Genomic DNA, 27,500 nt, shown 5'->3' on the forward strand with positions numbered 1-27,500 from the left:
GCCAAGATATGCCATAACTATTATAGCGATCCATTTAAGGGAATCTTTTCAAAGCTTACTATATAATAGCGGAGAATTCGATATATATATGGACTACTGAACTCGACACGCTTTTTTCATTCTGTCCTTGTTTATTTCCTCATTACTTACTGTTGAAGGGCGTAGGCTCGAAACGTAAAAGACTTCAATTACGTGAGCATAAAAATTATTTATGTGAACAAATGCCGCCAGTTGCATTCATCGGCATTACTCGGCAAAAATACAACACAAAGACGAAGAGTTTTATGTATAGCATTATGTAAATAAAAATAGTAGGGTTAACATACGAGAGCATAGTAGAAGGAGATGGAAGGGAGAGGGTAGGGGACTACGAAGTAAGACTATGATGAGATGGAGACGGAGAGACGTTCATCGGGGCCGCACCTCACGTAGAATGTATATCAGGAATAACAAAAATAATCCATTCTACTAAAGAAGCAAGACCTGAAATTTTAGGGGAGGGGACTAGTCGATTACATCAACCCCATTGTTTCACTGGTACTTAATTTATCGACCCCGAAATAATAAAAGGTAGAGTGGACCTCGGTGGAATTTGAACTGAGGACGTAGACTGATGAAACATCGCTAAGCATTTAACTTAGCGTGCTAACGATTCTGCCAGCTCAAATAATTGTAGCCTTTTTGGCGTTAAGAAGATTGTCTACCTACTCCGGAAATAGCTGAGTATAGAACTGACCTACCATATGCATATCTTTTAATAATGTGTTGCGGCTTTTGCTGCCTCTTTCGAACTTGTGGATGTGGATGTGTATGTGTGTGTGTGTGTGTGTGTGTGTGTGTGTGTGTGTGTGTGTATGTGTGTGCGTGTGTGTGTAGTATTTACCAACACAAAAATTCAAAATGGATGTTTATATTTGATTATTCTTAAACTGGAACTTTTAAGATTCTAATATCATGTTAGATTGATCGAAAAAGCGTTTAGAATGTTATGCATTGATGTGAATATATACAAGGTGTTAATTAGTGATTACGTTTACATTCCAAGAAATAGCATCCGTTAATTCTGTACCAGCTGTTCAGTTATTTTAATTGCGGTTTTTAGAAAAAGATTTGATACTTTGATACTGCATGAATATGAGGGCGAACGTTGTTAACCACTTTAACTAAACTCAGTCTTTTTTCATTGGAGAAGTCATTAATTTAACGAACGACAGAAGACTGTAAAATATTAGCTAGTGTGTTTGAACGGTTACTCATAGTATAGTGAATTATAATCAATAAGAGATAAAGTATTACCGATATCGGTCTATGAGAGATAAAAAAATTATAGTTATTATATAACTACATCCCATTGCATATAAAGGAATTAAGAAAAGCAGGAAAACGGATTATAACGCCATTTTGAAATGTAATGCAAGGAAAACACATATCTAATATATTTTGTAGCAATTAAGGAGGAAATGATGTTTGACTAAATGAGGAATTACATTAAAGCCACTGTTGGCTATGAATGAAGTAATACACGATGAATCGGAATCTTGTTACGCTGTTAGTTCCTTTCAATTCAGCGTCCAGGATTTAGAGATAAATATCTCGTCCAGATGAATAAACGATTGATTGGATCATATCTGTCCAATAGGAAAATCGATACCTTTACAAGTATTGCCCCGTCTTCTACTCCTAATTACAATTTTCTTCAATTCATTTCATTTATACTCGAAGATACTTCGAAGTATTCTTACAGTTACGATAAGAATAACCAAAATCGACAGATCTTATGCAATTGTCGAAGAGGAGAATCAAGGGTTGAATTTCGTAAAGATAATTTACCCGTGTGGTATAACACCTACGCCTTATAATTATCAAGTCACATTAATAAGGAATAATTGTAATTAGCATTCACTTTGAAAAGAATGATGTCAGTTATTCGCTTGTCAACGGTAAGTAGAAGATATATTTTCCTGATTCATACCTTTAAATTGATTCTTTCATCTGATAAAAAAAGAACAACGTCTAAGTTGCAAAACAAATGTGACAGTATTGTTACTATAATATCACGTGAAACAAACTAGATTAGTTTTCAGAAAATATTTACCGACGCATATACTTTCAGTTTTGGATTTCTACCATTTCTATCAAATCTAACAACTCACATTTTTGGTAAATCTATGTACAGAAAATATGGGCAATTCATTCATATCTTGATTATTTTATGCATCAGCCCGTACAACGACTTAAAATTGTATCACCAATTATCTCATGAATCATCATTTTAAAGGATATTTTATAAAACTGAAAATAAGGTGAAACAAATAGTTTTATATACATAATATCAAGTTTTATATATAATAGATATATACAATAGTTTTAACTAGATATAACAGCAATAGTAATATATATATATATAAAATACTAGTTGTATCAGTTTTATATATAACACTGGTTACATACAATAGTTCTTATAATTAACATCAGTAAGATAGTTACGAAACTATTGTGCGTATTGCAAAAGTAAAAGTTGGTGTTACATGGTCATTATGGTAGAGAACAGAATAAAATGTTTTGTTATTTCTCTTCACATTCTCTCTAAAAACCAAGCCGACTGTTACTCCGGAGGAGAATAAATAATACTAGTAATATATTTGATACACATTCCTCTCACTATATCTGTGCGCTCTAACATTATGATCTGTGGCAATGTAAGCCAGCTTAAAGTATGAGGTAAAGATAACTAATCGTCAGGGACGAAAGAAATTATGTTTAAATGCTGAGTAGTTCTTTACCGCTACATTTCGGTATTTTGTTGAAGACAGAGCATATAATTCTACACTCTTGGGTTATCTGGAAATACTCCTTTAGATAGATCGAAGTCTAGTCCTTTGACGACTGATACGTTTATTTAAGACCAAAAACAAAACCTTAGATTACGATAAATTTCTACGCTTCAAGCTGTTGAATGCAAGAGTTTCTATGTCCATGCTTCATATTTTACTCGTGCCTGCTTTAGCCTCCACTGTTCTACAATTAATAAGTTCCATTAATCAACTGAATTCAGTAAATCGACTAAAACGGCTTTCCTTTAAAATGCTGTGCTTAGTCAACTCACTATACTCTAAATTATGACAAACATATTTCTTTTCGTGGCTTTTTGTGAATACAGAGAAGTGTTTTAATGTCACTATAAGCCAGTCAGTATTTTTTATGGGCATTGTTGTTAATCAAGCATAGTAAACATTAAATATTTACTAAACGTTATCAGCAAATCTAATAAAGTATTTTTTTTAAAAGCTAATTAGTTCACTGGGCAATTACAAAGATTTATGACCTTTCAAGATTTTTATATATCATTAGCTGATTTGGTGCACTATTTTTCATATCAATTTTATTGGTTTGCTATCATTCTTTTCTTGCTCAGATATTTTTATTTGAGCAAACCTAAATAAAAACAAAAAATGAAATGGTATGAATCATGAAGCAAAGAAAAACTCAATTGTCTTTGCTTCGTTTTCGAAAACATCAGTCGCTATTTCTTTCTCGATTTTGTTAATTACGATAAAAGTAAAAATAATGGACAAAAATATTGGCTTCGTAAGACTTCAACGTTTTTTAGTCTTTTTGCAATCATCATTTTAATAATTCCAGCGATAAACCATTTCCTCCCACAATACCTACCCCAATATTACCTACTTGATATTTTAGTATTTTCATTCTTTTTTCTCTACATTCTCTAAATAGTGTAGCATTACTACAACCTGTACAGAAAGTACATTTAAGGATATTTTCTTTTTAAAAATGAACTGCTATTACAGGAATTCTTTGTTCCGAGGCTTTTTATTGTTATATTAACAGAATAAGTGAGTAAAATGACTAACTTTTTTTAAATTTAATCTGAATATCGCAGTTAATATGAATGGATATTATGTCATTAATATATTTGTATGAGCAGAACCTATACAGTTCTGTGGATACAGCCATTCTAATGGATGACTCAGTTATTGCTATCACATTCAAGTAAACCCGCTTTGCGGGATAACTCTACTATTTCATCTTATTCAAGTATAACCTTCGTAATAGAATGCTCCAAACTAGTTTAATATGCTCTATCTCTAGATACCTGAGAACTAATCCATAAATTTATACGCCGTGGTCTATTGTATACAGGACAGTGCACATGTTGAATTTTCTAGTTTTATGTTATGTTTATACACATTTAATTTTGATTATTGTCTCGGAAGACCAAAGTAAGGTTCCTTCAACAGATGCATAAAGACTGATGCATGGGAAATGTTTTCGGATGTGAAATGGCGGAAGATTTCAGAAAAGTTTCACAATATTTAATTTTTGAAGATAATATTCAAAAACTTAATATTCGAGAGAAACCAATAAATAATTGTCAGAGGATAAAATTGAATACCAGTGTTACAACAAGGAATACCACTCACAATATCTAACTATAAAATTTAATTTCATTTGTAAGCTAATTTTCTAAGATGATAAAACAGGAGTTGAAAACAAAATTATAGGAATTCGAATCCAATACAACTATAGAATTAGTTCACAATGACGAGTTTGCAGAAATGTATCTGATAAAAGTATTCACTACACTTAGAATGTTTCATTATTAGTTGTTTAAATATGGTAATTCTATTGGATTCAGTTTGTCATTGAAAATGGGTGAAACAGTTTTACTTCGCTGATACAAGGATGTATTCATCAATCCATTGATGAGGAAATTTATACCACTATGGTACTGGATACAGATACACATCTCTTGAACTATCAAGGGAGATAAAGACAGTTTCATTCATTTCCATGGACACATTTTAATAATACTGTGAATTAAGGATGGCCATACAAATGTAAATACTGTCAAGTTGTACCGTTCAATCAATGAATAAGATTCGATTAGGAATAGTTCACATTATTGGAAGGTGTCAACATCGAAACATGTTGACAATCATTCAGTTTTTGATTTTGACGTTGCCTCTTGTGGGAAACGAAAATAATATAAATCTAAAATATATCTTATCAACTATATGAAGTGAAAGAAATATAGACAGAGTGTTTCAAGTTGTTGCAGTTGGTATAGCAGGGACATTTCAGAAGGACATAAACCATAATTTTAAATCTAAGCCATATTGATTTCGATATGTGAGAGAAAGAGATTGAGATAATGAGGAAGTGATAGAGAGAACCGGAGAGACGAATGTGTCTGTATGTGTGTGTCTTTGTGTGTGTGTGTATGCGTATGTGCGTTGTGCGATCTGAACTTTCTTAGTAAAGGTAAAATTGGGGTTAGGAAAGAGATCCTCTTTAAAATGTGGCCAAGGATTCCCAATAAATAAAATGGTCACGCCGTTCCTATAAGAATTTCGCTCTGTGCTTGAAATGATATAGTTTGAGTTAAGTTGAATGTACCTTTCAAGATGTAAATTTAAGAAGGATTCATTTAGTGGCGCATTTGGGTAAATGTATATATATATACATATAATTCTTAAAATATTCTGGAGTAAAAAGAGATGAGCAAATACGTTTGATCAATAAAAAATACTAATTATATCTGAGAATATAATTTCACGCGTGTAACCAGAAATTTCGCTAAACCGGCCAAATATATCTGATCAGCTCCAACTCTAATATCATAGTTCCAAGTTTAACAATTAAGCGTTTCAAATATAATAAATCAATATACATTTTCGAAATAATAATGTGATTGACGTTATTGGCTGGGTTCATTATCGCCCATATAAATCGCCATCGATAAGAGATTGAATCGCATAAATAAGCAAAATTTTATAGTGGAAAGTTAAAAGCCTGCGTAATTTTCATCTCAAGTTCACCATATGTTTGTATGTGTGCGTATTGGATATGCATATATATGGCATGTATATTTGTACATATGGGTATGTATGTGTGAAGCTGTGAAATTGTGTGTGTGTGCTTGTGCTCGTGTGTGTATCTGTGAAATGAGAAAATCAGAAAATATTTTTGATATTATTGTGCCTTTAGGTACAGGTGTTTCCAAGAGTCGGTATTTCTTCGGTGTATCGGTAATATATTGAACTTTTCGGTTGTAGTACGCGATTCATACTATTTCTCGAAGTCCAGAACTTGTATTCATTTGCCAATGTACTGAGGAAATGAGCTACTCATTGAAACCTATGCATAGCTATCACATAGCTATCAAACTCTAACTTATCAAATAATGTGGCTCGGGGTTTACATTTAGCCTATCCTTCGAAGCGAACATTGAATTTATATTTGGAGATATGAGTTAAATGTAGAATGAATACTCTGCCCTAAAACTACATGCACTCTATTGTGCATAGCAGGATATACAAACATATGAATGTGTGTATGAATGTGTGTGTGTGTATGTATGTATGTAGGTACGTACGTATTATTGTACGTATGTACGTACATATGTATGTCGTAACCAAAATGGTTTTCGTTTTAAACACTCAAAATCAGTAAAAAGGGCGGAAGAACTCAATAAATAGAACGGCCATCCAACAGCTGTGAGTGAGAGGCCGTTAATTTTTGTTCAGATAGTTCTCTCTGGAAGAAAAACTGATGTTGACTACTTCTGTCTTGACAAAAATTGCTTACAGAGTGGGATTGACCCTATGCGAGAACTTTACTCACTTTAAAAGGCCTCTTCACGCATCAGCGTGAGTAACAAGCTCTCTGAACTATTGCTGCAAGAGGTGACCATCATTACTATATTTCAGCGAAAGAGTGCAGGTTCCTAGCAAGACTATGAAGCCATAGTCATAATTAAGAGAACAATCATTGGTGACATTGCTCGGAGCTGCTGCTATCATGAGTGTGTGTGTGTGTGTGTGTGTGTGTGGTGTGTTTGTTTGTGTGTGCATGGACGTATATGTATGTATGTATGTATGTATGTAGATAGTTATGTATGTATGTATGCATGTACACTTGTACACACATAATTTCAGTTAATTTAAAGTTACGCAGCTTCAATCAAAATTTCAAAACTATTTTCAACCGTTACAGACGTTATAAATCACCATCAAAACTTTTAAAAACCTATCATTCCTCCGGCGTACGTTCAATTGTCGTGCATATTGCCGAATGAACATGCATATTTGATGCTCTCCCCGTGCTGCCACTACCACGACAATGGGTTTTTTTTTCCATATCTAATGAAAGTTTAAACACCACCGGATTCCGATCTTTTCTCACAATATAGTATGGTCGATTTATTTGACTGAGACATTCGGCATAATTTGGACTTTCGGCGTAGTAATATGATTGCGCAGATGACTTTCATAGCGTACATAGAAGTATCAAAGTCACGACGATAAAGTCAATTATTTTCAAGTTGGTATTTATCAGGATTTTTTTTTTTTACATCAAACTGTCTGAATGTACTAATGAATGTCTTTGCAAGTGTCTGTTCATATTCTGGGATACGGTTTGTCTGCCGTCTCAGTACAGTCCAATATTATTGTTTATTCTGTGTCTCAGTGTCTGCAGTAAAAAAATGATGAACGAGATCTGAGAAGACAGTGCCATCATAGTTAGCCATTGGCATGTCAGATAACTAGCCTACGTTCTAATTAAAGTAGAACAAGTTGTCATAAAATAACAGTGATTTCGTAGCATTTATTATTATACTATATGGACATTTTGGCTATAGCGGTGGATGTTTTACCAAATTCTGCAGCTAACAGTTGGCGCATGGCTATAGATGTAAAGCCATTAAGAATATTTCAGCAGTCCTACTAAGGTAGCTTGTCATACTTAAGCGTTGGATATGGTTAATGTGTGTTTAATACGGTGTCCTAGTTTTAAGTATGAGACCAAATCTTCCCGCTGGATCATTTGCCATTATCTTAAGTTATTGTTAGTGCATATTTCTTACATTAAATATCTAATATTAGTCTCGAATGTACATTTCTATGATCATACAAATTCAAAATCATATTTCAATGCATAAATTGCTTCCTAGATTTTATTTACAGGGTAGAACTCATTGGTATCGTTGTTCAATCTTGTTTGTTTTATCAGTTTGATTAAGGTGTCTCTCAATCTTTCCAATATTTTGATTAACAAAGCGAAAGCATGCGTCCTTACGCCATCTTGTATTTAGTTTGCATTTCTTAACCGTTTGTTTTCGTAACCAATCTCATATGAAGACAATTCTAAGCAAGCATGAACTCCTGTCAAATTATTAAACGGGTATGTGTGTACGAGTTCGAATTTTGCAAGTAATGTATTCAAAGAATAGTTGGAGAATGGCGGTATCAGTATTGGTTACTTCAAATTTCGGTTTCCTCTTTATCAAAGCAAGTAATCTGTTCTGGTAACTTTTCATGAAAACGAGGTTCATCAGATTTTATATTCTAATAATTGAATAATTGAAAATAACTAAATGTAACAGATGGTTGGCGATGGTATTGGATGGATGGGGATTTCACAAAAGAAGCGAATATGTAAGATGGAGGATGAGAAGAAAGATTTAGAAAAAGAAAAGATGAAAAAGAAGAAACCACGAAAAAGAGAAACACAATCAAAAAGAAGAGTCACTTTTAGCAGTAGTTGCCTGGTTGGTTCGTAACAACGGCTGTCATTTTCTCAATAAATCATTGTATACACGAAGACTGAGGTACGTAGGACATCCGCACAAGAAGAATTCTTAATATGGTGTTTTGGATGTGCAGTGTATAGCAGTACTGTTAATGAAGAGTTACGAGGGCCAAGTATGAGGATTCTGTATATTTAGTACAGGTTTTTCTAGGCTTCTTTCAGGCTGTACAATGAAAAAATGTATGTTTTACTCACATGTTGCAAATATGCCGATGATGAGTAAAAAATACATTCTGGATCGTTGTAGACTTCAGTCAATAGCAGAATTAGTGAATAAATTTACTTGCACTATTTAGTGAAGAACATTTACGTCTCGTCTTTAAACTCGTTAAATGCCGTAGGGTCACCAATGCCTTCCATTATGCCACAAGCACAGAACGGCAGGTCTCGGTTCTTCCCATTTTCAACAATCGAAGAAGGTAGATACCAGAGAAAGGTACGCCATGACCCAAGCTGAAGTACGGCACGCAGAGGAGGAAAAAGAATTTCCCCAAGGAGCCTGGCCTTAATAGAATCGCCTAACAGGAAAACCATATGAACAGAACTAGAATTGTTTGTGCATCATCTTCCTGATGCTGGAGGTGTAAGACACACTCCCAACACCAACAAACCTGCACTGACGTAATATGAAATTGAAGAAGTAGTGAAGACTTTGTTTAGAAAGGTCACACATCTTGTCAGGATGCAAAACAGCACTCATCCAAAGGAGATACAAATGGCGTCATGATAAGTCACTTGTAACGTATGCGCACGAGTGATACTCAAATTGGTGATGGAAGGGAAAAAGCCAGCGAGGACAGAATAAAGAATAAGTAGTATGCTACATGGGGGGTTTATTCATAGAAGGTGACAGTAGACATGCGGTAAGATTGCAGTTTCCCCTATGTCATCTGACAACAGTGAGACCAGACGTTGTTTTGTGGTCTGAAAAGGTGAAAAAAATAATCATGATCGAGCTTACAGTGCCGTGAGAAGTGTATGATCAAGCCTTTGAATGGAAGAGAGTCGAGAAGCAGAGCCTTCGGCAGGATAGCAGGGTTGAAGGATTGTTAGTCATGGTTATTCACAGTTGTGGTTAGCTGTAGAAAATGCTCTGCCCAACCGTTATAGAGGATGGTTACAGCCATTGGAGAGGAAAATGGTGAAATGTAAGAGCACGCAGGATGAGAGAAGCAGCAGAAAGAACGTGCTGGTTATGGAGCTATTGAGAGAAGTTAAGCAAGAAGCGAGGATATAATGAACAGAGATTTGGCCACCTCTGCTGACTTACTAATAGGAGGGTCGAAACACCCGATGAACGTTGGGCACATCAGTTTCTCTTGGCCCAAGATACATTCACCAAAGATGAATACAGAAGAATCCATTAGCTTTTAGATGCTACCAATATCATTATAAGGAAAATGGTGAAATGTAAGAGCACGCAGGATGAGAGAAGCAGCAGAAAGAACGTGCTGGTTATGGAGCTATTGAGAGAAGTTAAGCAAGAAGCGAGGATATAATGAACAGAGATTTGGCCACCTCTGCTGACTTACTAATAGGAGGGTCGAAACACCCGATGAACGTTGGGCACATCAGTTCCTCTTGGCCCAAGATACATTCACCAAAGATGAATACAGAAGAATCCATTAGCTTTTAGATGCTACCAATATCATTATAAGGAATAATGTTACCGGTTGAATAAGCTATACTTTTCACAAAATTCCATTGCATTTTGCTTCATTTAGAAACTTCTATTGCATTATTTGAATATTTTTTTAAAGTTTAAACGTAATTGATTTGTTTGTTTGTTTTTTCGTTGAAACTTGAAAAATACGATATTTGTAATTTAATTCCATTGTTTAGTGCAATGAAAAGTGCATGACAATCGCTCCGCAAATGTTAACGGAAATACTTATTTTACAACCCCCACAAATTTGAAATACTAAATATTTCATAAACTACTTTTCGGCAAGTGAGACATTTGAAATGAGATAGGTAGAAATATTCCGGCAGCTTACCTTTCTGGCAATCAGAATTAGTCCATCCCAAGGCACAACCACTGGTGCAATGACCAAGGATGCTGTTACACACTTCGTCAGGATCTTTACAATGACATTCTTTTTCACAATTATTTCCAAACCGACCAGGAATACATTCTGTATAAGAAAATAAGAAAGTAATGACAGTATGCCAATGTTTAAATGCTTTCTATGTTGATATAAATATATATATATTTCACCGTTTCTGTTTCATCCAATTTAAATTTGGATGATGTTCATTATTGAACAAGCAGAACAAGTAAAATTCAGCCAGTTTAACAAAAGAAAAAAATAGGATATTTCTCAATTTTCAGCATGCACAAACTTTGTCAAAAATTTTAATAAATCTGGTAACACAAAAGCAGAATGCAATGTAAAACATTGTTTTGATATAGCGGTGATTTAAGACATAAAATACAGCTATTAAAAACATATTAGGAGTCATCTAAGCTACTGGTTTATTGGATGCACGAAGCAAATATGGGAATGTAAATGAAAATTTGGAATGTGAATTTGCAAAATATGTTGATTTTAAAATAGTATGAAATATGTCTATATAATTTAATGTCTCATTTAGGACAGTTTGTTACCTCAGATAACACTCCATTTATGTATGATCATTTGGTTGATATCCATTTTTAATGGATATCATCGATATGATCACAAAGGAAAATTTCCAACATACACGTGACGATAACTTAATGTTGAAGTGTATTGATGGCTGTCGATGAAAAGCAAGTTTTAACGTCCCAGTTAGCAGTGATCGGGAGGTGGCTTTAAACCCTGGTCGAATCCAAGTAACTACTCCCACGATAACTACTTCATTCAAAAGTATTAATAACTAACAACTTTGTAAATCATTGGAGAGTGTGAAGACGAATATGGTTTAAATGATAAATGGAAAACAGGAAATCATACTAAGAAACTTTTGTTTACTTCTGTTGCTTTGCTTAAATATTTTGAAGAACAAGAGACAACACACCAAAAGGAAATACCCGTGGATGCTATAGTATTATAAATCTATATAAATCATTTAGAGAACATTTCTATAAGGTGTATTATCGTTCCATAACTTTATACACATGATATACCAAAATATAGATGTTCTGGTAGGTGCTAGTAAAATATAGATGTTCTAGTAATTTTCAGTATGTTAGCAAAATAACGGAAGTGATTAATCGATATATGATAGAGATTATTTATTAGCTAGAATTGGAAATCACACTTCCTCAATTATTTAGAGAGAATTGACAATAAAACAAACGATCGCCTCACCGGAAAGAGCGATGAAACAAAATGAATTCAAATATTCAGCCAACGTGTGAGTGTGTTATGTGAATGTTTGAATGTGTATTGTGTGAGAGTTTGTATGAGTGTTGTGTGTGTATGAGAGTGTGTGAGTGGAGTTTAAGTTTTTTAAAAAAAATTGAATATGATTTTCCTCAATTGCTGAATTAAATCAGAATAATAGATTCTGAAAAATACATCTGAACAATGTATTTTTAGGACAAAACATTATTCAAATGAAAAGGGTTAATGTATCAAAGAAAAACGAATTCGTATCCAGGACAAAGGTTTTATGAGAAACTACGTTGAACAAGAGTATAATCTTCAATAAAATATCATTAAGCAGCCGATGTATTGATGCATGGAGAGCGGAGAATACAAAGTGAGGACAGACGACGCAGATAAAAAGGAAATTGTAAAACAAAACTGAAACAATAAAACAGTTCTCGTCGTATATATTAGTAAAGCCTTTTTATGGTAAGTTCCATCACATAGACACGTGGCAATGTCGCAATAAATTATGGCAAATGGCGATAAAAATATACTTTTGCTTCTGATCAGGCATGCAAATATATGTAAATAGTGATCATTAAAATGTTCGAAGCAAATAGTAACGAGATTTATTTGACGTAGAATACAAACAAACATTTTACATCCGTCCCCCAAAGATGTATGGAAGAAACAGAACAAAACTTAGAACTATGGGGCTTGCAGCATATGTATGTATATACATACATTATATATATATATATACATATATGTATAAATGCATATATATATACATACATATATAATATGTATGTATGTATATATATATATATATATATATATATATATGAGCTTCCTGAAGATTTCTCTTGAATGAAACAGTTCTAGTCCTGTAGAAGCTCCTTCTATATAATAAATATATATATATATATATATATGCGCATATATTTAGATAGATAGATAGATAGATAGATATAGATAGATAAATAGATAGATAGATAGATAGATAGATAGATAGATAGATAGATAGATAGATAGATAGATAGATATAGATAGATAGATAGATAGTGTTGCACCTGTATGGCCAGTGTAACAAAGCTGTAAAAGTTTGTAATCAAACATTTGTAATCAAGTTTGCAAATCACATCATTCTTTACTGGCTTGTTCACGGTTGTTAGTTTGTCATGTTGATAAGCTGGTTCCTAAGTTATTTTGCAAAAGTCATTGCTTCCGTTTTGCCAGCTAGTATTTCACGCCGTTTTCCTATGGACAATTTTCATTTAAAGTCGTGTTTTGTTTTTTTTTTATTCCGTTGCTTGTATACCGTACACTCATTTTTATTTTTATTGTACCCCACAGTAAAATAAACAACGACTAACTTGTGTTTCCCACCTGGTCTTTATATCTGTTTCTTTATTGCCCACAAGGTGCTAAACGTAGATGGGACCAAACAAGGACAGACAAACGGATTAAGTCGATTACATCGACCCCAGTTCGTAACTGGTACTTAATTTATCGACCCCGAAAGGCTGAAAGGCAAAGTCGACCTCGGCGGAATTTGAACTCAGAACGCAACGACAGACGCAATACCGCTAAGCATTTCGCCCGGTGTGCTAACGTTTCTGCCAGCTCGCCGCCTTGTCTTTATATCGTATCACCATGTTCTTTACTGTTAATCAGTACTTCAACCTCTGCCTTCTCAACTTCCGTTTCCCCAACCTCTGCCTTCTCAACTTCCGTTTCCTCTATTCAGTTTCCTACATCACTAGAGACCTCTACTCTATTTTAGATCTTTTACTTCATCTCCAGTATCATTTCTACTGTATTTCTATAATTTTATGCTCGGCTCTATTATTACGTAAATGTGTTGCTATAAGACCTTTTCCTTTGATCTCTCTTTAGATCACTTCCGTCCGCTCTCCCTTTCGACCCCTTTCCTTATTTTTCTTTCATCGCCAACAAAAATCTTACTTTGTCTATATACCCGGTCCTATTAGTAAGATTTCTGTAGTTATATATTTTAAATTTTGCTGAATGAGAGTCAAACTCTTCTGTGTTGATTGAAAACTGAAATGAGGTTTACTAGTCTTGTGGTGAGAGCCAGGGCTATAGATTATATTTCATAATTACGATAATTAACGCTTGATTTAACAGGATTTTAACTTGCCATGTCGGAAAATCTTTCTATCCAACCAATGCGTCTGTTTTAATAATGCTGGCCATCATCTACCCATCAACATTCGATATTTAACTCCTCATCTGACGAGCGATTTCCGTTGTGGTGTTTCAATATTGTTAGAAAAGTTCGCTTCCAGTTGAAAATCGGTAGAATCTCACTCGTTGGAACGATTTGTAAAGATTATTCAGATTCAACAAAATTCTGTCTGTCTGTCTATCTGTCTGTCTGTCTCTCTCTCTCTCTCTCTCTCTCTCTCTCTCTCTCTCTCTCTTTCTGTTCCTTCCTTTTTCTTAGTGTATGTATGTGGGAATCCGAACCCAGATATATTCTTTCGTTTTGTACAACACTTGTGCATAAACTAAAACAGCTCCAACACGGATCCGAAACCAGCTCTTATAATTCGATTCGAGGAGCGCGTCTCGCCAGTAACGCTCTATGAATTGACTTCTGCATAAAACGATCAACTAATTAGAGGAGAAAGAATATATTGACATTTCTGTGTGTGTCTGGTGTGTGAGTGAAATCAATGAATATATTTGAGAAGAAGAACAATATCGGTGTTTTGGAGCTGTCAAACCGGATGATGTCCTCTTGGATTACATCCTTCGGTGCGTCAGAAAAAAAAACATTGCAGGTGGTGACAAATAAGTTAAATTACGGAAGTAGGTGGTGTTGTTCTTGTGTTTTGCTTTCTATGTTTAACGGTGGGGATGCATGAAAAAATGCTGTCAGCGAAAACTTTTTATCTCACAACAGTAGCATATAGAAGTTAAGAGAGCTTTCTATAAGCTGAAACTACAGTGTTTGTGCTTATTATCCAAGTCTGTTTTATGAGAAACATTATACATACGAATACACAAACACACATTTACTCACACAAACATATGTGTGCACACAAGTATAAACATATAGAGAGATTAGAGAGATGGAAGAAATAAAGAGAGGCAGAGAGATTATGACTAATTACTAATTGATATGGAAGCTTGATAATTTGAAGCGGTCAACTACAACGCTTTCCACTGAGCAATCATTGATTATACACGATATCTAACATCTTAGTTAAAAATGCTTTTAGGTATATATATATATATATATATATATATATATATATATATATATATATATTGTGTGTGTGTGTGTGAGAGAGAGAGAGAGAGAGAGAGAGAGAGAGAGAACGTGTGTGCAAATAGACACACAGCACGCGCCCGCATATTTACTGATGGAAGACTCGTTAAATATGTGTTATACACGAATCTACTTTCTACATCACGTGGGAGTAGATTCTGGAGTTTAAGTTTTAGTACAATGGTTAGGTTTCAACTTTTTATTGCTTTGGTCTTATATCAGTTGTAAGCGAAAAGTATTGAAGTGAGAGGCGCAAGGTTTAGCATGACCTGTGATAAGAGAAGGAACTTCTCTTGTGTTGTAATGGGAGCTTTTCTTTTGCAGATATTTTTTTTTTAGTTTATTTTTATTACTGTTTAATTCCAGTTGACAGCTAAGTCTATAGTTTACCGAGTGTGGCTCATCGTTATTAATATATGCTTATATTTCAGTTTTACCAGTAAAATTTCGACGCCTGTTTCTTTTATCATCCCGGCTGTTCGACGTATTTGTCGGTATCTATTTACTGCCCTTCTTTTTACTTATAGAATGTTTGGCATATTAATTGTAATAACTTATAAATGACGTAACTACCTAATGATTTATATAAATTGTGGATCTGTGAAAACCAGGTGTAAGAGATTGGTGCCGAGACAGTTTGTAATCAAGTGCTCCACTGATTATAATTAGATATCTAAAACTGGAATCAGAGTGTATTAATTTTAGTTTTCTCATTAGTTTGGCATAGGTGATCCTTTCCCACTAATCTTTAACACTCATATAACACATGCTGAACAACTTTCACTACTTTTAAGGATTCCACCTGTGTCTTTTCAGATTAGTATTGCTTATGATTTCTACATCGCTGCACATTCTGCAGGATCTCAGGCTTATGCTTTCTATGGAGTTTTATAACACAATATTAGGGTTTCAATATCCTGTTCAAAGATATATTACCGCGCGATGACATTTTTTTCAGTTGTTGCTGACATCCAAAGAATTTAAATATTTACCTCTTTCCTTTACGTGTATATTTACTTCTAATCAACCACTTAGTGATTCAGTGATTGGTAGCCGTCTTCTTTTCCATTTAACCAATTGCAAAAGTAACTCACATTTTAATTTTATCCTGCAACTGTCTCGCTCTTGTTCAACTTAAATGCTATCTCATTAGCAGTTATATATAACATTCAGTCAGGAAAACACAACTTTTATTGCTTACGTGTGTCTGTGGTCTTCTACACGTACGTGAGCTTCCTTTATTTAAAATTAACATGAAACGTGTTTTGTTCTTAACTTTTTTCTTCCTTTTGAATATGAACTATGAAATTTAGTGAAAAGATATTTCTAGAGAAATTTACGGCAAATTCTTACATCATTTTGATTAAAACACCTGCTACTCCAGCTATTACAAAACCTCTAACGGCAGCTCTCGGCAATTATACTTTTTTGCAATTTCCCTCACCTACATTTAATATTTGTCAAAGCCACTCAGCTTCTCTCCGTTATCCGATTCCCTTTACGAGTTCAACTACGAACAAAACCATATTCTAATGCACATACCAGGCATACATATACGAACAAATTGTACAGAGTAAAATATAGATTACTTACTGCAATCTTTTACGTTGCAATAGTCCCAGCGCATTTTCCGGTCGGTTGTATAGCACCAATTCTTTTTAGAATCATGAGTCACACGACAGTAATTTTCAGGGTAAACCTTGTCTGGAAAATGTTCTGGTTTGTAGATATCTTGGTCTTGCCATTTTTTACAGGTGTAAAGATTAGCTGTTACCGATTTTTTCCCCATATACTGTTTGATCTTGCCATTGTAGTAACAATTTTTCGCTGAAAAGGAAAGTAGAACATTTCTTATAATACTGAATAAATTAATAAACCAATAGACTACAGACATTTATGGTGCTGTGTGATGTTATTTAGGATTAGAAAACATGATGAAAATGTTAAATATTTTACAGCATAAGTCATGTTTAGTCACATGACAAAGGAACATACCTATTTCTTTACTACCCAAAAGGGGCTAAACACAGAGAGGACAAACAAGGACAGACAAACGGATTAAGTCGATTATATCGACCCCAGTGCGTAAATGGTACTTAATTTATCGACCCCGAAAGGATGAAAGGCAAAGTCGACCTCGGCGGAATTTGAACTCAGAACATAACGGCAGACGAAATACTGATAAGCATTTTGCCCGCCTTCAATGACAAAGGAACATACCCATAACTTAGACGCTGGGCAGTGTGATAGGATTCATGTTCTGTGTAAGCATAATGAGACTGAAGTCTGAGGGAGGAAAAGAAACGTGTTTTGGAGGTGAATACCAGATTTTAAAAAAACATCGCTTAACAAAAGGACTATTACACTGAGGGTTTATTTCAGAGTCTGAAGTCGGTGGTGAAAGAGGAAAAGAGGTGGATCTACCGGGTAAAGCCTGGATAATCTGTGTCGGGGAGAAGTAGAAATAGAGAATGGGCATTTAGATAGAACAATGAGATAAATTATATAAAACAAATACAGACAGGCAGGCGGGCAGACAGACAGATAGATTGATTGAGGGATTGACAATGAGATAAACAGACAGACAGACAGGCAATAAGATAGACAGAGAGACAATGAGATAGATAGACAGACAGATGGACGGATGGACAGACAGACAGGCAGACATCCTCCCTTGATTTATTTCTTCATTAGTTTTGCTCTTCTGCTAATAGAGACTCTTAATCTTCTGTTATGAGACCGGTTAATAATTTCTAAAGTAATAGTCATTTCTGGGAATTTCCTGCTTTGTGGCAATCATAGAAACAATTCTAAGCATTATAAACAGCAACTGTTGTTTTTTTTGGTAAATACTGGTTGCAAATTTTGACAAGCCCAGCAATTTCGGGAAGGAGGGTAAATCGATTACATGGATCCTAGTGCTCAACTGGTCCTTGTTTCATCGACCCCGGAAGGTTAAAAGTCATAAATCAACCTCGGCGGAATTTGAACTCAGAACGTGTAAACGGACGAAAAGTATTTTGCTCGGCGTGCGAGCGATTCTGCCAGCGCACTACCTTCGCCTAGTAAATATAAGGTCTTTCGGTGAACAAGAAATGTAGAACTTGGAAAAAACTGAATCTAAATTAAATAATTTGTAAAGCTAATTAATAAACTTAAACTAAGATCATAGAAATAAATTGAATATTTGTGTAATGAATTCTTGAGGCTGAATTTCCGAAAACGATAATAAAAGCTTTAAAGAACAAGAAAATAAAACATAAACCTGGGTAAAAATTGTAATTCTAAAAAAAAGTAGGCAATACATATTTTGTAAGAAATTGTAATTGTAAAATAAAGTACATCACTTACGTATTGAAACATGTAACGAAACTCCTTAATTAAAATGAGTATAAGGAAAAACCTGTGACAATACCGGAAGTAACGGAGGTATTTATAAAAGGAGACGATGAGACAAACATTAACAACTTTAAGATTAACACTATTTTAACGAATTATGAAATCAAATAATAGAGGCAAAATGACACTCGAGCTTCTTGATTGTGATGAGAACGATGAAATCATTTTGAAACGTTTGCGTAGGCCTCTGAGTAGGTATCGCCAAACTTTTGGTAAAATTTCATGCAGATTCTCGGCTCAACTTTCTCTATTATAGTCAATGCGACGATCACATGCCTTGATGGGTCCTAAGGTGTAGGTACAGGAGGTGAACAATCTCTGCATATGGAGTAGACACTCACCATATATACATATATATATATATATATATATATTACACTCATGATCAAGTCTGCACTGCTAAAACGGCAGTCTTTAATGAAATTACGAATAAACGAACCTTAAGTTCTGAACTTATCAAATTCCGACTATCATTCCATCCCTCATCTCGGTTATTCCTCACCCCCAACGCATCACCCATCAAAGTAGTGTCACTATTTTGAAAAGTTTAATAACGAGGCATTAGACCATAAACAATATTCCCATGAATTTAGAATAGCCTAGTAACAAATGTTAAACTACATTCTGTGTGATTTCTATAAACTAAATATGATTGTAATATACTGCGATCAAATGTCCTGCCTCACTCCCACCTACGAAAAATTGTACAAACCACGTACTCACGAAAGCCATTGCAGCTTGCATGCAGATGTGGATAAAAGGACTTGATCATACTCTGCGTCAGTTTATATATAGTGACGGTAAATTATTTCCTTGTTGGATTTAAATTGCTGCTAACCACCTTGATTATTTTATAATCTTTCATATTGCCATTTTGTAAAATTAGTCGCTGATTCCAATGGCATTCTCCATAATACTGACAGGATGACTTGGCCTCTATCAGCTGTGATGGAGTGAGCATTACCGATGAGTATTAATTTCTGATACGAAATTAACATGCTAATCTAATGCATCTCGCTCACAGTGGGGAGGGTTTCATCCCCTGTCAATACAAAGAGACCATGTGTTTTTGTAGCTAAGGAATCTACGACTCCTATTTCTAGCAATGCTGGTGCTCACTGCACCCTTGCCTCTCTTAATGATTGTGAATTATTTCCTTGTTAGTTTTAAATTTCTGCTACCCACCTTGGTTATTATATATATAATAACTTTATATACCGCACGCTCACACGTATCCTGGCCTTCTGACTGACATGGATAACCAATTTCTGGATTTTTACGCCTACGGTTACTGTTACTATTCATCCGGAGTACGCCGCTGTAATCGTGATTATAAATCAAAAAATTTGTCCGTGACTCTTCCACTTTTTCTCGTCCTCTTTTTACCTTTATCTTCTACTTCCACTTTTCTACTTTTGTCGTCACCATTTACACCTACACAGACATTCACACCCTAACTTTTTCTTCACCCATTCTCTTCCAGTCATTCAAAATGTGACCGCGTGTGTATCGTTGGCGATTTTTTTCCTCCGTCTTCCCTTCCTTGGATCTTTCCTTTTCGTGTTTCTGACGAAGAGCTCCGTTCGAAACATTACATCCTCCTTCTTTCTTTCCTTTCCTGAGCGTCCAATAACACTATACTTGTTCCGCATCCTCGCGTTGTTGTGTTTTCATGTTTGGATTAACTATATATATATATATATATATATATATATATATATATATTATATATATATATATATATAATATACCGGACAACGGTAAAAACTTTGTTAAGTCATTTATGAGGTTTGGTACAGAAGTTGAACAATTGCCAGACATTCCTGAGGCTGCTGCCAATCCGGACGTGGAGGGCATCGAGGATATGATCCCGGACGTGGATCCCGAGGATGGAATATGGACGAAGTTGAGTACATCATTGTTGGTGCCATCCTTCACGAGTCCAACAGCCTGGGCTTAAACCTGCCAGTGTGCAGCCGATACCGTCAACTTGGTAGCCAGTGTGGATACCGATAAAGCTAAAATAATCTGCAGATCCACAGCACGGTGGCGGCAGAGAGCATTCTGGGTGCGTTGAAGAGGAAGCTGGTGGTCCTCAACAGAACCAGATGGAACTCTATCTATGACTCTATTGTTGTCCTCAACAACCTGCTGAAGAAGAATAGGGGAGCTGTCCGCAGGGTAATGACACAGCTGAAGCTGCAGACCTTCACTAATTCTTTTGAGGATCAAGCGAGCCATTCCGCCAGGTGGTAAATTTGGGAGGCTGATGCTTTTGAAAGGCAACCAGCATCACATCGATGCGATGGAGAAGCCAGAGTAGTACACCCCTTGATCATCATCTCAACTTGGCATGATGTCTACGCTCTGCTATACCGCTTTGATTTGTTTAATCCTTTTTATATAGTAAATAAAGTGTATATTGACTGAAAAACTAATGTTTAATTTCATTTGTTCGTTTACTTATTTGCGTACACCTTGGTCATCATCTGGTCTTGGCATGTTATACCTTTTTAGAAAGCTGTATGTCAAAGCTACAACATGAAAATTCCAGCTCTTTAGGTCTGTTTTTAGGGAGTTTAGAGTAAAAAAAAAACAAACCAAATCTAAATTCATATAATAGAATTTAGCGGTTATCAATTAGCTTTAGCATCCGCTAATTTTTTTACCTGTTCAGCGGTTTAGCTTTGGCGAAGCTAACTTTTTCAGTTAGGGGATTAGCGTTTAGCGAAGTTAACTTTTTGATTAGCTTTGCCCACCACTGTTCAGAAGCATTAAGAACAACATCAAAATTAGATGAGCGTCAGCTAAGCATTTACGTAGTGTTATGATAAAACATCTGAGAAGCGTTCGTCGTAAGACATTAACATGTAACTGTCATTAAGTACAAGACTTGTCATCAAATCCATATTACGAGAAGCTCATTCAGTTTTCTATTCAAGTAACAAGTTACGCCTAACTTAATTAACACAATATCAGAGAGACATTTCTTGTGTTGCACAGCAACTAAAGCAAACATTTGTATCGATGCTCAACGTTAAGTACAAATAAGGACCAACTGCCTCTCAATGTTGCAATGGCGTAAGTTCTGTTTGTGGAGACTCAAGTGTTTTCGTAATTGGTTGCTAAGTTGCAAAGAAAAACTCTCCGTCTTAACTTTCTCTCCTGCTTGTCGGTGCATTTGATAACATCAAAGCTATCTATCGATTGTAAGGATTATGTTGAGGACTTGTTTCACTGACTGATAAGTAGCTGGACGTCTAGATTGAAACAAGACGTTAATGAATTTTTATTCAAGTCAATACGAAAATATTAGTTTATCTCTTTGTGGTTTGCCGAAACAAATGATTGAAATTAGTGATGTAAATATCGAACAAAGTAGACATGTAAACTATTAAAAGAAAAACGCCGGCGTTCTAAATGTACTCATTTAAACTAGATCCACGCATCGCATTGAAAGTCGATCGGTAGTCAACAAGTTTGATGGCTGTCACTTTCATTTGTCACTGAATACCTTGCCTTAACATTTATCTTTTCAGCATGAAAGGACTTCGTTATTCAAGTTTCAAAGCTACTGTGTTGTTTTATTTTTTAAAAGTGTTTACATTTCCCCCAAATAAATAAAATGATATCTTTTAACAGTAACTAATAAAAAAAATGTGGATTTTTAAATAAATCAAAAATAAAAATGCTGTCATGGGCAAAAGAAATGTTTGGAATAGTCAACACTTTAACAGTATGAAATAGCCTGGCTATGGAAAATGAGGAAGGTGAAGATAGGGCCAATTATTGTTGGATCCTTGTGAACAGAATCAGGAGGCAAAAAAGGAGAATATATAAAGAAAATTGGAATAGAGTGCCCAGTAGAACTGTTAAAAAAGTTTTGCGGCCAGAATAATCAGAAAAGTATTAAATAGCTGAAAACAATGGATAGCATGGTACCGTAGGCTGTAGGTAGTAAGCCCGCTACGCATGCAAAAGTCTGGGAGCTCTAACAAAATATATGATAAAGAAGAAGAAGAAGAAGAAGAAGAAGAAGAAGAATGATAATAATCTTTTCTATTATAAGCACAAGGTCTCAATTTGGTTGGGAGGGGGATAATCAATCACATTGACCCCTGTACTAAACTGGTACTTAATTTATCGACCCCGAAAGGATAAAAGGCAAAGTGGACCTCGTCAGAATTTAAACTCAGAACGTAGCGCCAGACGAAATACCTATTTCTTTACTACCCACAAGGGTCTAAACACAGAGAGGACAGAGAGGACAGACAAACGGATTAAGTCGATTATATCGACCCCAGTGCATAACTGGTACTTATTTAATCGACCCCGAAAAGATGAAAGGTAAAGTCGACCTCGGTGAAATTTGAACTCAGAGCGTAACGGCAGACGAAATACCTATTTTTTTACAACCCACAAGGGGATAAACACATAGAGGACAAACAAGAACAGACAAACGGATTAAGTCGATTATATCGACCCCAGTGCGTAACTGGTACTTATTTAATCTACCCCGAAAAAATGAAAGAATATAAAGAAACAGAATTGAATACCTATTTCTTTACTACCCACAAGGGGCTAAACACAGAGAGGACAAACAATGACAGACAAACGGATTAAGTCGATTAGATCGACCCCTGTGCTTAACTGGTACTTAATTTATCGACCCTGAAAGGATGAAAGACTAAGTCGACTTCGGCGGAATTTAAGCTCAGAACGTAGCGCCAAACGAAGTAACGCTAAGCATTTCGCCCGGCGTGCTAACGATTCTGCTAGGTCGCCGCCTTAAATAATAATAATAATAACAATACTATAATAATACTCTAGCCGTCCCAGTTATAAGTTACAGCTACAATATCTTTAACTGGACACTAAATGAACTAAAATAGACAGGAAAACAAGAAAAATAATGACAGACTCTAGGATGAACCACACAAAATCTGACATAGAAAGGTTATATATACAACGTATAGAAGGTGGTAGAGGCCTGGGAAACTATTATAAAATAATCACCATAGGGACTGCAAAAATATCTACTTCAGAAACAAGGAAAGCTAATACAAATAGCCACAAAACACATTCAAAACAACAATATGTTTTCAGTCTTTCAGGAAGCTGACAAATACAAGCAAGAACTCATACTACCTAACAACTATAAAGAATAAGTAACAACAAAAGCTATAAAACAAATGAAATTCAAACTAAAACTAAAACGGTAACGGACCATGATAAAACGATGGCAAAAATAGTCCCTTCATGGCAAATACTGGGTTAAACTAAACGCAATAGAAATAGACAAAGCAAAATCCCAATACCAACAGGTAACAACGTTTCTCTAAAAGAAATGGAGAAACTTTCAAAATACAAAAACGTGGAAAAAGAGGTAACTCGAATGTGGAGCCTAAAAACTGAAACAATTCCTATCATAGTGGGCGCATTAGGTATGATAAAAAAATATTCAGACAAATACGTAGCAAAAACACCAGGACTAACAAGTATATATAACATACAGAAAATAGCACTACTAGGTACTGCACACATCCTATGGTTACTTTCAATACAGTAACCATAAGAGCATCACAGCAAACCACAGCACATACTCAAGGCACATAGAGCTGCGCTCGGTAGTACAGAGAAAGCACGTTACTTTTAACCTCACTCGTTATTTCGTCATCATCCATAAGATTACTGAATAATAATAATAATAATAATAATAATAATAATAATAATAATAATAATAATAATAATAATAATAATTTCAAATTTTAGTACTAAGCCAGTAATTCCGAAAGGATGATATTATTCGATCACATCGACCATGTTGCTCTACTCGTGATCTACTTTACGGGCCTCAAAGGTGTAAATATGAAGTTCATCTTGGCAGAATTTGAACTGAGAATATAACCGGAACCAATACTGCTCGTTGCCTTCATACAAATCGCAGTAATAAGAATCGTTCCAAATTTCGACTGAAGGTTAGTAATCTTAGAGGGAGAGGATTAGTCGATGATAAAACCCCCCGTACTTGACTGGTTATATAATTTATCAAGTCCGAAAGGATGAGAGGCAAAATAACTTCTGCGAGATTTGAACTCAGAACGTAAAGAAACGGTAGAAATGCCGTTAAGCATTTTTTTCTGACACGCTAAAGATTCAGCCAACCTACCTTGACTAAGACGTACATAAGAAGAAAAGGGAGAAAGAGGAGGAGGAAGAAATAAGAAAATGAAAAAGTGGAAGGTGAAGAACAAGAAGAAGAAGACTGACAGATATGTCGACAATACGTAGAGGTGATGTAAATATACACCAGGAAAAGGTGAAAAGTATTGACCTGATGACCATAGCCTAAGAGATGCTAACTCATACAGATCGGGAGATTAAGGGAAAATTTCGAGGTATTAGTGCCAAATAGCGTTTCAAAGAGAAATGTTATCTAATCTCTGTATTAGTGTATCTCCCAAAGAAATGGATAAACTGCCCAAATTTAAATAATCTGTAAATACAGAATATGAAGAATAGAAGAGATTCACCGAAAAACAGTTATTGAAAGTCAAAGAATAAGGTGCTCTGTATAAACATGGAGTTTCATTTGAACTCATTCACACACACACGTACACATACATATACGAGAGATACTTACATACACACACACACGTAGATGAATTCAGAGACATAATATGTATACACACACACACACAGAACTATGCTAGTAACTTAGGAATGAAATCAAGGATTTCTCGGTTTTTTGTGAATCGTGCCACATCGGAACATGTCATTGAGAGTAAGGTCGAGTTCAGCGATATTGAAGGAACTTTTGTTAGCATAATTCTGTTGAAATAGACTGCTTTCGTTAATTTTGAAAATAAAGAAGAATTTCGGGAATAACTTTGGCGTTATTAAGCTGGCAATATGCGTGCGCTGCTGAAAACATTCACACCCCTATATTAATAAATATGATAAGTCATGCCTCATATTGTTGTAGTTAATTCAAATATTTAATTTTAAGACAGAAAACTGCTTTTTGTTGCTTTATGTTTCATATATGATCAATAATTATGATGTTCTATGCTTGAAAATATATTATGTAGATATATAGACAGTCGTACATAGAAGAAGCATTCCCCATACATATAAAATTTCGTACATTTCGTATTTTTTCTCTACCCATGAGGGTGGCGTGGGCGTGCACAACAGCTGTGTGTCAGTGTAGATATTCAAATGAAAGAGGCATTCTAAAGAAAACTCAGAGTAAGTACCCGAAACGTTATCTCCAGGAAGGAAACACATTCGTTGAAGCGTGAATATCATTGAAGAGAAAACATTTAATGGAAAATCAATGTCGGCCAAGCAACAAGCTGTCTGGAAATTACAAAAGTGGAAACCATTGAAAACTTTGAAAATAAATAAATAAAACTAAACAAAGGCTATAAAACAGAGATAATAAAACATGGTAGCGTATAGAATTCGCAATCATTGATCTTGGCCAACTAAAGTGAAGTTTATGATCAAATAAGAGATGGTGTATGGATGATGACGAAATAACGAGTGAGGTTAAAAGAAATCACAAGTACAGGATGAGATTTTGTCTAAAAGATTAAAAAAAAACAAGATACCAAAAGCTTACATAGTGCAAGATAACAGAGAATGCAGTGTTTGATGGATACAACGCAAGTTAATTTATGAAAAAATTCCAATAACAACTGCAAAACACCAAACTGCAAAATTCTAAACACTCCATAAAACACATAAATACGCATACAGACATACATGCATACGCGTATGTATGTCCCTCTTAAGTGTATGTTTGTGTAGATGTCTATATTATACACAAGAGTATGGTTATAATTGCGTGTGTGCCCATGTGTACATGTATGTGTGTTTCCTTGTGAGTACGAGTAGTTGTAACATATTTCTGGATTTTAAAATAATTCTCAATGCAGAAAAGAATTATAGCTTCTTAGACATTAAAACGTGAGTGATCTCTGAGAATCAGACCCACATTCCTTTGCCTAAACTACTTTAAGCCTACATTTGGAAAATGTGACCTACATTTGGAAAGAATGACCTACATTTGGAAAGAGTGACCTACTTTACAATTATTTCAGTTGGAAAGTGGTTAGCGTTGTAAGGTCAGACCATATGTAATCGGTGTGGGTCATGGTGAGAAACTTGAAACCGTCTCTGAACTCAGCTAAAATACGATTGAAGAATAAGTTCACGAATAAGGTTCCTCAGACTGAAAATCTAGGAAATTGTCACAGTTTAAAATGCATTCCTATCCTTAAAATGATACGTATTCTGTATACGCATGACCAACCGGCCTGAAAACATCGTTGAGGGATGGAGGAGAAAGAAGATTCGAAGACATAAGGATATAAATACTCTGTGAACCATTCTGGCTGTTTGAGGGGAAATAAAGGAACTTGCTTCTACTCATCTCAAAACCTCCGACTCTCTTAAAAAGTAAAGCTTACGTGATTTGTGTTTAAGGAGAAAATTGTTGCTTGTATTCACTAACTTAGCAATTCTTCGAACCAATGAAAGCTCATTCAAGAGGTTGCTTAGTGTGCTAGGAATTGCAGCAGAATCACCCTCAATTCACGTCCTACCGATTAAAAAAAAAAAGAAAAAGGATCGGCACTTTTAATCGTGTAGTCTTTGATATATAATACGACGACATGGTCAGGCGTGAAATATCTTTCATTATTTTCTTTTTTTTCATTTCAGTTAGGAATACCATAGAGTGAGGGTTAACTAACAATCCGTCTTTAACTCCTCCGTGAATCCGTAGGAGCTTCATCAGATGGTAGCAAGGACGAAGATGCTCGGCAACAAAACTCTACAAACCAAAGCTGACTTTTAACCTAATTCGAATGATGACGTATTCA

The 27,500-nt window shown here is 35.1% G+C and overlaps 1 protein-coding gene across 6 annotated transcripts in view; it reads right to left on the reverse strand.

Annotated features, from left to right (window-relative positions):
- LOC115214792 (receptor-type tyrosine-protein phosphatase T) overlaps window positions 1-27,500 on the reverse strand; it is a 426,610-nt gene that overhangs the window by 318,291 nt on the left and 80,819 nt on the right. For all 6 annotated transcript variants that reach the window (XM_036505346.1, XM_036505347.1, XM_036505345.1 and 3 more), the window contains exons 3-4: window positions 16,804-17,037; window positions 10,611-10,748 (exon numbers count right to left, since the gene is read on the reverse strand). In XM_036505346.1, the coding sequence (XP_036361239.1) occupies window positions 10,611-10,748; window positions 16,804-17,037 (372 nt within the window). The remainder of the gene's footprint in view (window positions 1-10,610; window positions 10,749-16,803; window positions 17,038-27,500) is intronic.

The sequence above is a fragment of the Octopus sinensis genome, linkage group LG8 (genome assembly GCF_006345805.1).
Source record: "Octopus sinensis linkage group LG8, ASM634580v1, whole genome shotgun sequence".
Classification (NCBI taxonomy): Eukaryota; Metazoa; Mollusca; class Cephalopoda; order Octopoda; family Octopodidae; genus Octopus; species Octopus sinensis.